Raw genomic sequence first — 13,697 nt, 5'->3', positions numbered from 1 at the left:
ATGGGAGCATTTCAGGACTGCCTGCCTCTGACGGCTGAGTACTGTTCCATCGTGTACATGTTGGTTGTTAGGAGCAATGCCGCCCTGAACATCTCATGTATGGGCACACGTCCATCGCGGGGTCACATGGTAAATTCAGTGTGCGGGTTTTCTGTAAGGTCCACACTGTTCTCCAAGGTGGCTGCACAGCTCACGTCCCCACGGGAACACATGAGGGCTCCAGCTGCTCCATATCCTGCCGAAACTTCTTGTTATGCTGTGTACGTGTGTGTGTGTGTGTGTGTGTGTAGGTATTACGGTAGCCAGTCCAGGGGGTGTGAAGCAGAATCTCATTGTGGTTTTGCTTGCATTTCGCTGATGATGGCGAGCATTGTTTGGGATGTTTGGACCATTTGTGTATCTTCTTTGGTGGCTTGTCTGTTCTTTTGCCCATTTAAAAATTGGTTTATCTATCTTATTATTCAGTAATAAGTTTTACATAGGCCAGTATGAATTAAAAGATCAGTTTATTTCTAAGTTTGATGGGGGAATTTCTAAATCCTTGTATCAGATAAGACTCCACACTGACCCTTTGCGTATGGATGCTTAGTTGGCCCCGCATCGTCTGGTGACACTGAGTTGTCTTGGCATCCTTAAGTGAATGTAAAGGTTTGTTTCTGGCTCTCAGTTCTGTTCCGTTAGTCTGTGTGTCTGTAAGTCCTGGCGCTGTCAGGACTTTTGTAGTAAGATTTTGAAACAGGAAGTGAGCCCTCCAACTTCATTGTTTTTTTTTTTTTTTTCAAGATTGTTTTGGCTGTTCTAGATTATTTGTGTTTCCATAGTAATTTAATGGTTAGTTTGTCAATTTTTGCATTGAATCTACCATTTGGGTAGTACTGCTTTCTCAGTTTGAAGTCTAGCAGTCTGTCTCTTCATTTATTTAGGTATTTAATTTCTTCAGCAGTGCAGCTGTTGAACTTGTCAAATTTATTCCTGAGTGTTTCTTTGTGCTACCGTGAATGAGAATATTTTCTTAATTTAATTTTCAGATTGTCCATTGCTAGTATATGTAAATACAGTTGAGTTTTGTATTTGATTTTTTTAAAGATTTATTTATTTATTTGAGAGGTAGAGTTACAGACAGAGAAAGGGAGAGACAGAGAGAAAGGTCTTCCATCCGCTGGTTCACTCCCCAAATGACCGCAACGGCTGATGCTGGGCTGATGCAAAGCCAGGAGCCAGGAGCCTCTTCTGGGTCTCCCACACGGGTGTAGGGGCCCAAGGACTTGGGCCATCCTCCGCTGCTTTCCCAGGCCATGGCAGAGAGCTGGATAGGAAGAGGAGCAGCCGGGACAGGAACTGGCGCTCACACGGGATGCCGGACTGCAGGTGCAGGTGTGGCCTGCTGCGCCACAGCGCTGACCCCTGTCTGCTGATTGTTAACCCATGGCCTTGCTGAACTCGTTTAATAGTGTAAGTAGACGCCATAGTGTTTTCCCTGCTTGTCCATGAGCGAAGCCAGCTCTGTTTCTTTACAGTCAGTCGCCTTTCAGCTCTTTTTTGCCGAACTGCTCTGGCCAGACTTCCCGGCGCAGGGCTGAGTAGACTGAGAACACACATGCTCGCCTCAGGTTGTTAGAGCCCGTCGTTCGTTCTCGCACTGCTAAATAGGGTGCTGTTAGGTTTCTCTCTCTCTCTGGGGAAGTTTCCCTCTGTGCCTGGTTTGCTGTGAGTTTGCTCATGAGTGGGTGTCGGGTTTTGTCCAGTGTTCTTTCATTATCTGCCAGGATGACTGTATGGCACTTGCCCTTTGTCTGTTCACATGGTTTACACGTGGATTGGTTTGTAGTCGGTCCTGCGTTCCAGGTACAGGTTCCGGGTGATCACATGCTTGTGCCTCGTGGTGTGTGGGCTGCATCGGTCACGGTGCTGTGTAGAGGACTTGAGGCAGTGCTCTGTGGGTTTCATTTCTTGTGCGATCTTTGGCTTCTGTCCCAGGGAGATGCTGCTGTCTGCAGTGAGGCAGGACGTTTTTTCCTGACTGCATGTTTTTTAAAGATTTTATTTATTTATTTGAGAGGTAGAGTTACAGACAGTGAGAGGTAGAGACAGAGAGAGGTCTTCCATCCGCTGGTTCACTCCCCAGATGGCCGCAACCGCTGGAGCTGCGTCGATCCGAAGCCAGGAGCCAGGAGCTTCTCCCAGGTCTCCCACGCGGGTGCAGGGGCCCAAACACTTGGGCCATCTTCTGCTGCTTTTCCAGGCCACAGCAGAGAGCTGGGTTGGAAGAGGAGCAGCCGGGACTCGAACTGGCACCCATATGGGATGCTGGCACCGCAGGTAGAAGATTAACCTACTGCGCCAGGCGCTGGCCCCTGCCTGGGTTTTCTGAAAGACCTTGCGGAGGACTGGTGAGTGAAACTTTACATGTCTGGCAGCACTGCCTCATGAAGCAGCTGGGCCCCAGCTTCTCTGTGGAGAGTTTTAATTACTAATTCAGGCTCTGTTTTGTGCAGGCGCATTCCTACTTTTTTCTTAAGTCATTTCAGTACTTTTATGTCTTTCTAGAAGTTTATCTGTTTTAGTTATCTAATTCATTGACATACACTTATTCACAATAGTTCCCCATAATATTTTTAACTTGTATAGGCCCGAGTGATGTCTGCTTTTATTCCTGATTTTAGTAATTTGTGTTTGCTCTGTCTCTGGCTCAAGATGATCAACTTATTAATTTTGTTATCTTTTCAAAGACTCAAGTTACAGTTTATTAATATTCTCTATTGTTTTCCTGGTTTCTGTTTGCATTTTTTTCCATACTAATCTTTATTATTCCCTGCTTTCTGCATGCTTTGGGCTTAACTTACTGATTGTTTAAAGCATTTTCCCAAGATGAAAGGTAGTAGGTCAGCCTCTTGGCGTGGCAGGTAAAGCCTGCAACACCTGCATCCCACATGAGCGCCACTTCCTGTCCCAGCTGCTCCACTCCCGATCCAGCTCCCTGCCGATGGCCTGGGAAAAGCAATGGAGGGCGGCCCCTTTCCCATGTGGGTGACCCAGATGAGGCTCCTGGCGCCTGACTTCAGCCTGGCCCTGCCGTGGCTATCGTGACCATCTGGGGAGTGAACCAGCAGATGAAGGCCTTGCCCTCGCCCTCTCCCTATCACTTTCAAATAAAATAAATAAATATTAAAAAATATAAAAAAAGATGGAAGGTAGTAAAGCCATTTGAAAGATGGCTTCCTAGTAAGGAGGAGAGTTCCATGTAATAATGTAAAAGCAGGGGTGGATTTTCCCTTTCTAAACAGCATCTGTCTGCTGGCTGACAAGACCAGAGAGTGACAGCTACGGTTTGTATGCCTCCATGGCCTTGTCGCAGCAACGCCGCTCTGCTGCTGTGGCGTGAAAGCAGCCGTGGACGGTGTGCAAATGAATGCGCGTGGCCGGGCCCCAACCAGACTCCACGTACGCAGCAGGCTGTGGTCCAGCCCTGGGCCCCAGCCTGTGGCTTGCCAGCCCTGGCTGTACAGCATGGAACAGAATTTAGAAACTCGGCTTCTCAGCCCGGCCAAGTGAATCTGCTACGCTAATCTAATACTCTCATCTGAAACACCAATCCTCTGTGATGCTCGGACCCACACAGGACTGTGGGCCCCGAAGTCGGAAGTCAGTGGCACCAAGTGGGTGGAAACTTCGAGCATTGGTGTTTGGGAAGTGGGCCCAGCGCGAGGTGCACATGGCTTTGGGGGTGTGCCCTCAGAACGCGGCCCTCACAAGCTGATGTGGCCTGGCTGCTCTCTGCTTCCTGGCTCTGTGTGTGGCCCTCCCCGTCCAGGTGCTCCACCAATGCCACCCTCGCCAGAGCTCGTCCAGTGGGGCTGCCCAGTCTCGGACTGATCGTCCCAAACTGAGCCCAACACAGCTCTCTGTGAAGTGGGTTTCTGCAGGGGTTTTGCTGCTGGTGACAAGCTGGCTGAAACGTACAGTGTTGTCCTCTCGAAGGGACGTCCGCTGGAGCGCAGTGGGTAGTGCTGCCTTACTTGATCATAGACTACATCTAAAGGGGAGCTGTGTTCTTAACCAGCGTGGAAGCTGGTAGACAACAAGACCAGTTCCCGTGGCCTGAGACGGAGGGCTTCACACAGCTCCAGTGCAACTCCAGCGCCATCTTGTACAGGGCACGTGGACAACGTGAGCCACTGTCCCCCAGGGCACCTGGGTAGCCTGAGGCACCTCCCCCAGGGGCACAGGCAGACCGGAGGCCCATGAATATTACACTGACAGACTCTGTCTAGGATTCAGAAGGGCTTGCACAGAAATCAGGAATGACCAAGAAGAGCTGAAGCCGGCTGCTCCTCTTTCCTGCCCTGACCAGAACTGACCAGAACTGACCAGAACTGGCCAGAACACTGTTGCAAGTGTTCCGCTTGTGCAGAAGTGAAGGCGAGCCTCGGAGCGCAGGGTCACAGGTAAGGTCACAGCACTGCTCCTGTTTTGCCCTAAGAAAGTGAATAATGCAGAAAACCAAGTCACGTGTTCATTTTTATTATATTTCCGTGCAAACCTGTCACTCAGATGTCGGCTGAGCCAAAGACACTGTGGCCAGACATGACAGGAGAGCAGTGGCTGCATGTGGAAAGAACACGCAGAGGCGGGACATGGTCAGTGAGCGGGGCGCGAGGCACAGAGGAAGCGCTCACCCGGGGAGCGGGCGGCTGGGACTCCTTCATGGCCTTGGTTTCCAGAGTGAACCTTGGCACTGTCATCAAGAGCAATTTTCAAAAGATGGGGTCAGGCCCCACGTATGACTTACTGGTGAAAATGGTAAACTATTCTGTCCTCGACCGAGATAGAAAACTATTTTCCCCTTGTAATAACAGCATAGAGAATTGTCAGCATGTCATCCTGAAGTACCCCAACATGTCATTTCTTGCCATTTTTGACATAGCAAACCCTGTTCAATATGGCGATTCCTGCTAGGTGAAGCACTATTGAACAGAAGAGAATGGATGAGAAAAACCTCCAGTTCACTCCTAATGGGGTCAGCTTTCCTAAAAAGACCAATCAAAAACGCATTCTGATTTCAAAGCTCTATTAGGAACTGCCGATGAGTGTGTGGCCTGGGAGGGAGCAGAGAAATCTGAAATTTGGTAGGATGGTGTTTCTCGTTACTTTCTTCCACATAGCACGGGCGTTATCCAACTGTTACCTTTCTTGTTTGAAACAAGTGACTGGCTGGGTTGGATCAGAGCAGATTTCCAGTCTGGGGCTACTGGGAGTTTGCTGAAGGCGGCGGTTCTAGTCTGTGGGTCTGTCCTTTGAAGTGCTCTCTTCCACTCTTTCTCCCAAGTGCGTCAGTGCATTTGTTGCCGACACTGTGGTGTCTGAAGTCCCTGCCTTACACATCACCCATTCAGTGTTAGGGAAACCACCCTGCCACGGGCTGTTCATCACTTCCTCCGTCCCCAGAACCCAGGAGCCTCCTGAACGCTGGGCCGGGCTCCCGGTCCCCTGCTTGCAGAGCACTGCCGTTTGGCCCAGTCACTGTCGCCTGCCCGGCCGTCGTCAGGTAGCCGAGTTCTCTCGTGTGTCCCTGGGCGGCCTGTGCTCAGACGTGAGACCCAGTGCGTCCCACGTGCAAGTTCATCGGCCTTCTCACCCCTGTCCCTTTTTGTATTCTGCCTCCTGCTTGACCAGGTGCCAGAGTGGCCACGTCACTGGACCCCAGGAGGCGCTGTTCAGTTGGCTTTCTATTTGGCTATTCCTGTTTCAGGATCCTTTAAATTGTTGCCCTCAGTCTCCTGCTGGTGGCTGGGGGCAGCGGTGGGGGACGGCCTAGTAGTGAAGGGAAGATCGTTCTGACCGCAGTACTGAGCCAGGTGGATGGGAGAGGGCGTGCGGGCTGGGCAGGCGCGCAGGGCTGCGGGCAGGGGGAGGCGTGAGCACGGAGGGGTCGAGCTGAAAGACTGGGTGCTGACAGCCGGGACAGGGAAAGGGGGGTGGCCAGGGGGCTGCTGGGCCTCTCCCCGCCCCCTAAAGACAACGGGGAGGCACAGGAGAGCTCATTTTCCCAAGTCGAGTTTCGTGTAGATTTTGGTTTTTAATCCGTTAGGCGGGGCCTCCTAGCAGGATGTGCCACACATGGATCTTGTCTGTCTTCAACCCCCAGTAAGAAACGTGCAGCAAGACAGAGGCAGTGCCCTGGGGTGAAGTTCCCGCCCGGTTATCAGCTGGTCATCGTGCAACACGAAGCCACCCGTGCACCCAGGCCCTGCAGTCTCCCCAGGCCTAGCGTGCTGGGCCAGGTGGCACCTGGGCCAGATGCAGGTTCGTGGGCCGGGAGCACACTGGGACAGGCACCGTTGGGCAGGTGACTGCGTTTGTCCTGAGGGCGTCTGTCCATCTCCCAGCTGTGGCTGCTTCCCCTGCCCTCTGGAAAGCACTCCTCTTAGGGACTTGTTCCTGAATGCAAGGTGGCCTGTAAAACTCATCCCCTCTTCTGTCTGTTTCCTCAGAGACCTTGCCCTGTAGTCCCCAGCAGTCCCATGAGCCCTGGCTGAAGTTGACAGAGGTGGGGCGAGAGTGCACCATTCACTTGGAGCACTCGTCCCCTAACCCCGAGCAGGTGCCTTCCACCCTGGCCCGCACCCAGGCCTCTGTCTCGATAACCGAACAAGCAAGGGAAACAGCTCCGTTCCCCATTAGCGTCCCATCCTGTGTGTGTGTGTGTGTGTGTGTGTGTGTTTGGGGGGGGGGGGCATGGCACCTTTCATGTTTGTGTCTCATGTACAAGGAACAGAGCTCTGGTTGTACACTCGGCCGCCTGGCCCCGGGACGGAGCTCTGGTGTACCCTCGGCCACCCGGCCCCGGGACGGAGCCCTGGTGTACCCTTGGCCGCCCTGCCCCGGGACGGAGCCCTGGTGTACCCTTGGCCGCCCTGCCCCGGGACGGAGCCCTGGTGTACCCTCGGCCGCCCGGCCCCGGGACGGAGCTCTGGTGTACCCTCGGCCACCCGGCCCCAGGACGGAGCCCTGGTGTACCCTCGGCCGCCCGGCCCCGGGACGGAGCTCTGTACACTCGGCTGCCTGGCCCTGCGGTGTTGGGACCTTAGGCTGGACACACTTTGAAAGTCTGAGCCACCCTGGACTGTCTGGTCAGCTTTTCTGCCTCCTCATATGCAAAGACACAAACTCCCCTGGTGGCCTCTCTCACCTTCCTGGAGTGCTTGGCAAAGACCTGGGTAACACTCGCCCCTGCAGGATCAGGCCGCTGACGGGCCGTGTGATTTCATTCATTTTAGGAATCCAAAGGACCTGTGACTCAGGAACCTGAGCAGAACGTGGCCATCAGAGACGTCCGGTCACCGCAGCATGGCAGGCGTGCCCTGGTGTGAAAGAACAGGTCTTCAAGGTAAACACGGCACGAATCTCAGCGAGAAGCGTGAACGCAGCGTGGGGGCTGCCCCAGGCGCTGAGACGGGGAGGGAGGTGCTTCATGACTGCCTTTGGTGGGGGCGTCAGCTGTGGGGGTGGGGGCGCCTGCTTCGGAGCCACGTACCCCTTGCTGGGGGACAGCTCTGTGTCATCACTCTGGGGCTCCCATGTGTTGACTGCAGAAAACGCAGCACAGGTTTGCTTTGGCCTGGCTGTGCTTCCGGGGAGAGAAGCAGAAGAACTGGGGTCCTGAGACTTCCCAAGGAGTAACCTCTTCGTGCTTCCATATTCCTGGTGGCTTGGGGGGTCGTGCAGGGGCCCAGGAGCCTGTCTGCTCAGAGAGGTGACACCCACATGAGGCACACGCCACCTACTGGGGTGGCACTTCTGAGATCCTGTTTTGACCAAAATAATGGTCATTCCAAACTGGGCCAGCTGGTGACAAACGCCGTGAGTGGTGCCGACTGTCCTGGGCCAGGAGCCACAGTGATGCGTCCTCAGGCTCGGGCGTGTCCGGTCCTCGCAGAAGCTGTGCGCCAGGCCGAGCTGTGGCAGCCTGTTGTGTTCAGCTGTGGCTTCAACTTGCCTGAAACCCTGGAAACCGTCAAAACCCAAGCCCAGTATAGGACCCAGAGGTGACGCAGAGAGCTGGGATGGCCACTCGCTGGAGACCAGGCAGCGGTGGCTCCGGGCAGGTGGGGCTGTGTGGGGGCCGGGCCCCTCCCCCTCCCCCGCCTCGCGGGTTCTGGCACTGGAAAGGTGGCCACCTTATCCCTTGTCTGGTGCAGCTGGTGAGGATGGCATTCGGCCCCCGTTCACCCCGAGAAGATCCTTAGAAACCGCCCCACTGTGTGTAACCAGCTTCTTACCCACGCAGCCACCTGTCTGTATGTGGCTGGGGAAGAATCTAGAGAGGAGTGACAGCAGGTGGCCTCGGGTCCCCGAGTGCTGCCGGAGCAGACGCAAACGGCAGCGCTGAGTCCGGGCTGCCTGGGCCCGACGTCTCTGAAAACCCTGGGGTCACAGCACTGCCTGCATGCGCCTCGTGCCTGCCGGCCCTGGACAGCCAGCTCGTGTGACAACTCGGCCGGGGCGCCCGTCCCCGCTGCAGCAGTGCACTGGAGAGCCCTTTCTGTTCCACGCAAGAGCCTGGAGTAACAGCGGACAGCGAGGGATCCCGGCCGCAGCCTGAGCCACACACCGCTGACCGCAGGTGCAGGAAGGCAGGAGTGGTTGTCCTTACGCGGTCATTCTCGGTGAGTGACCCTGCACTGCTATAGTTAGGGAGGCGGAAACCTAACAGGACGGCACCAGTGACCAGCTTGTGGCTGAGGACTTGGGCTTTGGCATCTGGGCCACCATTCTGCTCGAAGGCCGCTGCAGCCGAACGGCGAACAGCAGGCAGTGTCCGGCCCCCACCAGGGGCCGGGGCACTCACTGCTCCTCAGGGGACTTGCTGGGCCGCACAGGAGTTGTCTCTCTCGCTCTGTCCCTAACCCAGCAGGTGACGTAAGGGGCTGGCCCGATGCTTGCGGGCAAGCTGGCGTCACCGTCCTGTTCCAGACGGCAGCAGGGACCCTGGCGGTCTGCCTGGCGACTCCTGGCTGGTCCCCTTCTCACTTCCGTATCGAGTAGGTGCTGAAGACTTCGCGAAGCCCAGGCTGTTTGGCTTCAATCCTTGGGAGCAGCGGCCAGAAGCTGCCTGGGCCCTGTCCGTGTCCATCTCCTGCACTGTCTCTGGGTTCTGGCTGGACGGTCTGTTACCGCTGGATCTTACACTCATATCACTACCCCTGAGATCCGTACTTCCGGATATTAGAGAAATGTTATTTTAGATTTTCTTACCACCTTTTCAAAGTCTGCATGCACTTTGTTACAGGATAAAGCAGCCAGGAGACGCTCCAGTCGCTCCGTGGGGTTGCAGGAGAAAGCTTGCCGTCTCTGTAAACGCGTGAATGGGACCCACAGCCTCACCGAGCGCTGGCTGCTTCCCCCTGCATGTTTGCTGACTTAGCAGTCACAGGCTGGTTCTGCTGACGGTGAAGCTGCATCGTCCCAACAGTGTCTTTTAATAAAGGCTCCCAGTGAGCTGGCAGGGCGGGGCCGGCCCGGCAGCCCGGAGCCGTGCACCGAGGGCCTCCAGGGAGGTGCACTGTGCGGCCGGACGGGCGTGTGAATGCTCAGGGGCCAGGAGCCCTATGACGCACACCACGGGACGTGTTTGGAGCACGCCTGCAAACTTTGCGTGCAGACGATCTGCTGGTGAAGAGAGGACGCCACCAGGACATGGAATGAGCCCTCCGCAAACCGCACCGGAAAGCGCTCTGCCCCGGCGGCACCGTCGACAAAGTTCCTGCAGAACGCTCTCCCTGGAGTGCTCGGCTTGCACAAGGCGCCTGGGCTGTGGAGTGGGCGGTCCTGGGCGTCTGCATGCAGCTGTCAGCTCCCCTGCACTGCTGCGGCGGGCTGTGGTCTCCTTACAACTCGGACTGTGCTGAGACGTGGGTCCCCGTCGCCGCTTTATGTCCCTGGTGGCTCTCCCCACGTGACTGTCCACGCTGGGGTCTGACCTGGATGTCGAGAGCATGTGTCGGGTGGAGTGGAGCCGCATGCCTACGGCGAGTATGAACGGGTGCCGGAAGCCCCCACACGGAGGCTGCTGCCCTGCAGGGAGACGGTCGGCATGGGTGAGCCGAGCTCCGCAGACTCCTGTCCACGGTGAAGCCAACGAGATGTAAGGCAGAGCGAGCGGCCCGAGGAGCGTGTCTGTGTCACTGGCTTGTCTTGGCAAACAGTACAGCAGGCACAAGCGACACCGTGCACTCGCTCACCGCTGGCAAAGGCCCGCCTGCAGAGAGCCGTGTGCGCTCCGCACCGCCTGTCGGTGTTTCTGTGGATGCACAGGGTTTGGAAGCCTCCAGGTCTCGTGTTGCCACTGTGAGAAGTGCCCTAGGGTGGCTGTCCAGCTCCATACCCCAGCTGCTGGGGCCCTGGGGTGGACATGCTTGTCCGTGGGCTCTGGCACCTGACGGCGGTGCGGCCAGGTCTGGCGAGGGCAGCTTCCCGAGCCCGGCACAGCCCGTGTCTCACTCGCTTACTTGCTGCCATCACTGTGGCGTGTTAGCCGAGGGCGAGGAAGCCAGAACGCTCGCTCACGGTTGGTTTCGTGCCAGGAGGGAGAAACGGTGTTAGAAGTGTGCAGTGGGTCAGATGTGTAAATTATGAGTGACTCATTTGTTCATTCGGGACAGGACAAGCCAATAAACGATGGAAGGGAGGGAGGGAGAGGGCGGGTGTCCCCCTGTGGCTGCAGCCTCCGCGCTGGCCCTGCACGGCTGTTGGACTGCAGTCAGTTTGCCTTCTCTGCCTGTTCCTGGCCACAGAGCAGTCTCAGCAGGGCTGGCCTGAGCTCCACCGAGACGGAGATGCCAGAAGCAAAACCCGCAGTCCGTGACACTCTCCTTGCGGGATGGAGCGATGGCCTCAAGTCCATGGGCTTTGAATTTGTAGAAAAATATAAATACCATGGGCGCCAGACAGGGCTCTGCAAAGACACCATGGCCCCCATGCCAGCTGCGGGTTAGAGATGGGAGTGGGATAGTGAAGTTCTTCGTAGGGACACCAGTCCCTGTCGTTAAGGAACCGGGGAGGAAGTGACCCTGCTCCCATCAGAACAGTCCTCCCGATGGACGTGGCAGGCGGCAGGGTCTCCCCCCACGCTCTCTCGTGTCCTAAGACAATTAAAAACCTGCATTCCCTTGGTTCTGCCCAGGGGGGTGCTGCCTGCACCTGCCACCAACCTTGGCCACTTTGCTCGTCGTGTTGTGTTTGGAGCCAGATCCAACCTAGCAAAGCTGGATGCTGGTGGGCACCTTCCTTGGGGGGGGGGGGTTCCAGGAGAGGGAAGGGGTGTGTGGTCAGGACGTGGGTCGCTTCTGCGTCGGGTGGGGAAATGACAGGAAGTGGTGCATGTCCCTCAAGGTCATTTCTGAGTGTGGGGACGTGGAGGCAGCTTCTGACCGCTCATCTCCTGATTCGTCGTGTTCAGGGTTCTCCAGGGTGGCGCTCTTCACCCTCGGAACCACCCAGGAGGACGGCGCTCTCACGGAGAGGTAGGAGGCCTGCCCAGACGCCACAGCACGTGGGCTGCAGCGCGGGTCCCCCAGAGATGCCCAGCTACTCACAGGGACACCCCCAGGGCCCCTCCCACACTCCTTGTCCCACAAGTGAGCCAGAATTGGTCCCCAGTACATGATGGTCCCTTAGGCAGAGACAGCATCTCTCTTCGGGTGTGGTAAACACTTAGTGCTACACGTCTACAGCTCAGTGGCTTCCAGAACCACAGCAGGGTGGGTGGGGCTCCCGCCGGGCAGCACGTGGCCACCTCCAGGACAAGGACGTGCACCAGTGCTCTCCGCCTCTCAGAGAACTCCCCGCCTTCTCCCCTCCTGGGTGTGGGTCTGGCCTCTGGGCCGACAGCAGCCTGCCCACTGCCCATTACCCCACGGGGCACCCGTGCTTGCTAGCCCTGGGCCCGGTCAGAGGGTCCCCAGTCCTGGTGGCTGCCGCCGCAGTGTTTTATAAAGCAGCCCTGGCTGTGCTGTGACTGCAGGGGGCGCCAGTGGGTGTAAGGCCTCACGTGTCGCCACACGACGCCCATGATTCTTGTGCTTCACCGTCAGTTTCTTTAGGGATTTGGGCCTGAGCGTGGGAACTCAGTGGTCAGCCTCCCAGCACCTGTCCCCGTGTCCCCAGACACCAGCCCTCACCCCTGGGCAGCTCCTCCTGCAAGAGCACCGACCACAAGGCGGAGGTGGGATGGAGAACGGAGGGGGCGTCCGTGTAGACATGGGGGCCAGGACTCTGCGTGATTGGGTGTTCTTACTAAAGCCCCTTTCACTGTCTGGCCATCAAGGGTTACAGAACACTGCACCGGAGGGTGAGAGGGACACCCCTTCCCTCCCCCCATCAGACGGGCCTCACCCTCCAGCTCGCGCCCATCCACTCACCCACGCCCACACCAAGAAGAAAAGCCAGCACCCACTGAATGGTGAGGAAAAGGGTTTAAGAGCATCTCCTCCCCGTGCGGCGCCGCCAGCCGCCTCCCTGCCGGGGAGCCCGCGGCCTGCAGGGAGCCCGAGCCGCGGCCACCAGTTCCCCAAGGTTCCCTTAGGCACACACTGCGGCCCAAGTCAGTCATTCTGTTTCTGCCTGCTGTCCACGTTGCCGTAGGCGGAGCCCTTGTCGATTTCCGTCACGCCAATCATCCATCGGACGCCCATGGAAGCTGCAGAGGTGGGAAGAGCAGGGTGAGGACAGTCCGAGAGCCCCGGAAGCCGGCTGGCTGCAGGTAGCCCGCATCAGCGGAGCGCCGATGGGTCCCGGGTGCTGGCTCGTGACCCCAGCTTGACAGTCACCCCAGGCCTGGACATCTACGTGGGCCTGGGTTCCAGCACCGCTCGGGGGCAGCCGCTCCTGATGGCAGGGCCCACGTGAAGCTGGAATGCAGGAACTCCAGCTCAGAGGTTGCAGAGGAAGGCCCTCCCTCCCGGGAGGCAGACTTGGGGCACTCTCCCGGGGCCAAGACCACGCCTCCACGTGCGAGCACCGGACCCAGGGCTGACGGGAACGGATACGCCTGGACTCCGGTGCACGAGCCTGGGGGTCTGCAAGCTGCCTGTGCAGCCGCCACGTGGGTCATTTACAAAGGGGCGGCTTCTGCTCGGGGCCGGCTCTCGGGGGACCCGACTCAGAAGGCCCCTGCTGCACTATCAGCCATGGAAATGAGACTTGGAGGGTGCAGGAGCAAGAGCAGTGTGCACACTGCCGTGCGAGGCCTGGGAGGGGGAGCGGCGATGCACCCAGCGCCCAGGCACCACCACTGGGGCCCAGGCTCGAGGCTGAGGAGGCACTGGCCAACGGGGCCAGATCGTGAGACTCCCGCAATCCCTGGGGGGTGGCTTTGGCCAGGGCTCTCGCTGTTACGTGCAAATTGGCTCCAGAAATGCCCCAGTAGCCAGGGGGAGTCCGGCCCAGGGCCCCTCACGGCAGCTGAGGGTGGGTGTCCTTGTCACCGAGCCCACTTACCCACAAAGAAGACGAGGAGGAAGCTGGCCAGTGTCAGGGACGAGCCGCTGCTGACCGTGTTGACCACGAACTGGAAGAAGGGGTAGAGCAGCAGGGAGGCCCAGAAGAGCCAGTTGATGATGGCCCAGGGCCGCCGCGGGGGCACCCGGGGCGTCTCTGGGAAGATGCCGGTCCTGTGGTATTCCTCCTGAAAGGCGTCC

The 13,697-nt window shown here is 57.5% G+C and overlaps 1 protein-coding gene across 3 annotated transcripts in view; it reads right to left on the bottom strand.

Moving 5' to 3' along the window:
* Positions 1 to 12,458: 12,458 nt before the first annotated feature.
* AGPAT4 (1-acylglycerol-3-phosphate O-acyltransferase 4) overlaps positions 12,459 to 13,697 on the bottom strand; it is a 98,643-nt gene continuing 97,404 nt past the window's right edge. For all 3 annotated transcript variants that reach the window (XM_051855176.2, XM_070074596.1, XM_051855177.2), the window contains 2 exons: positions 13,498 to 13,696; positions 12,459 to 12,697 (listed from right to left, as the gene is read on the bottom strand). In XM_051855176.2, coding sequence (XP_051711136.1) covers positions 12,603 to 12,697; positions 13,498 to 13,696 — 294 coding nt within the window. In that variant the 3' untranslated portion in view covers positions 12,459 to 12,602. The remainder of the gene's footprint in view (positions 12,698 to 13,497; position 13,697) is intronic.

This window comes from Oryctolagus cuniculus, chromosome 5 (genome assembly GCF_964237555.1).
Source record: "Oryctolagus cuniculus chromosome 5, mOryCun1.1, whole genome shotgun sequence".
NCBI lineage: Eukaryota > Metazoa > Chordata > Mammalia > Lagomorpha > Leporidae > Oryctolagus > Oryctolagus cuniculus.
Note: the sequence above shows the minus strand (reverse complement) of the source record. Positions and strands in the feature narration are given on the sequence as shown.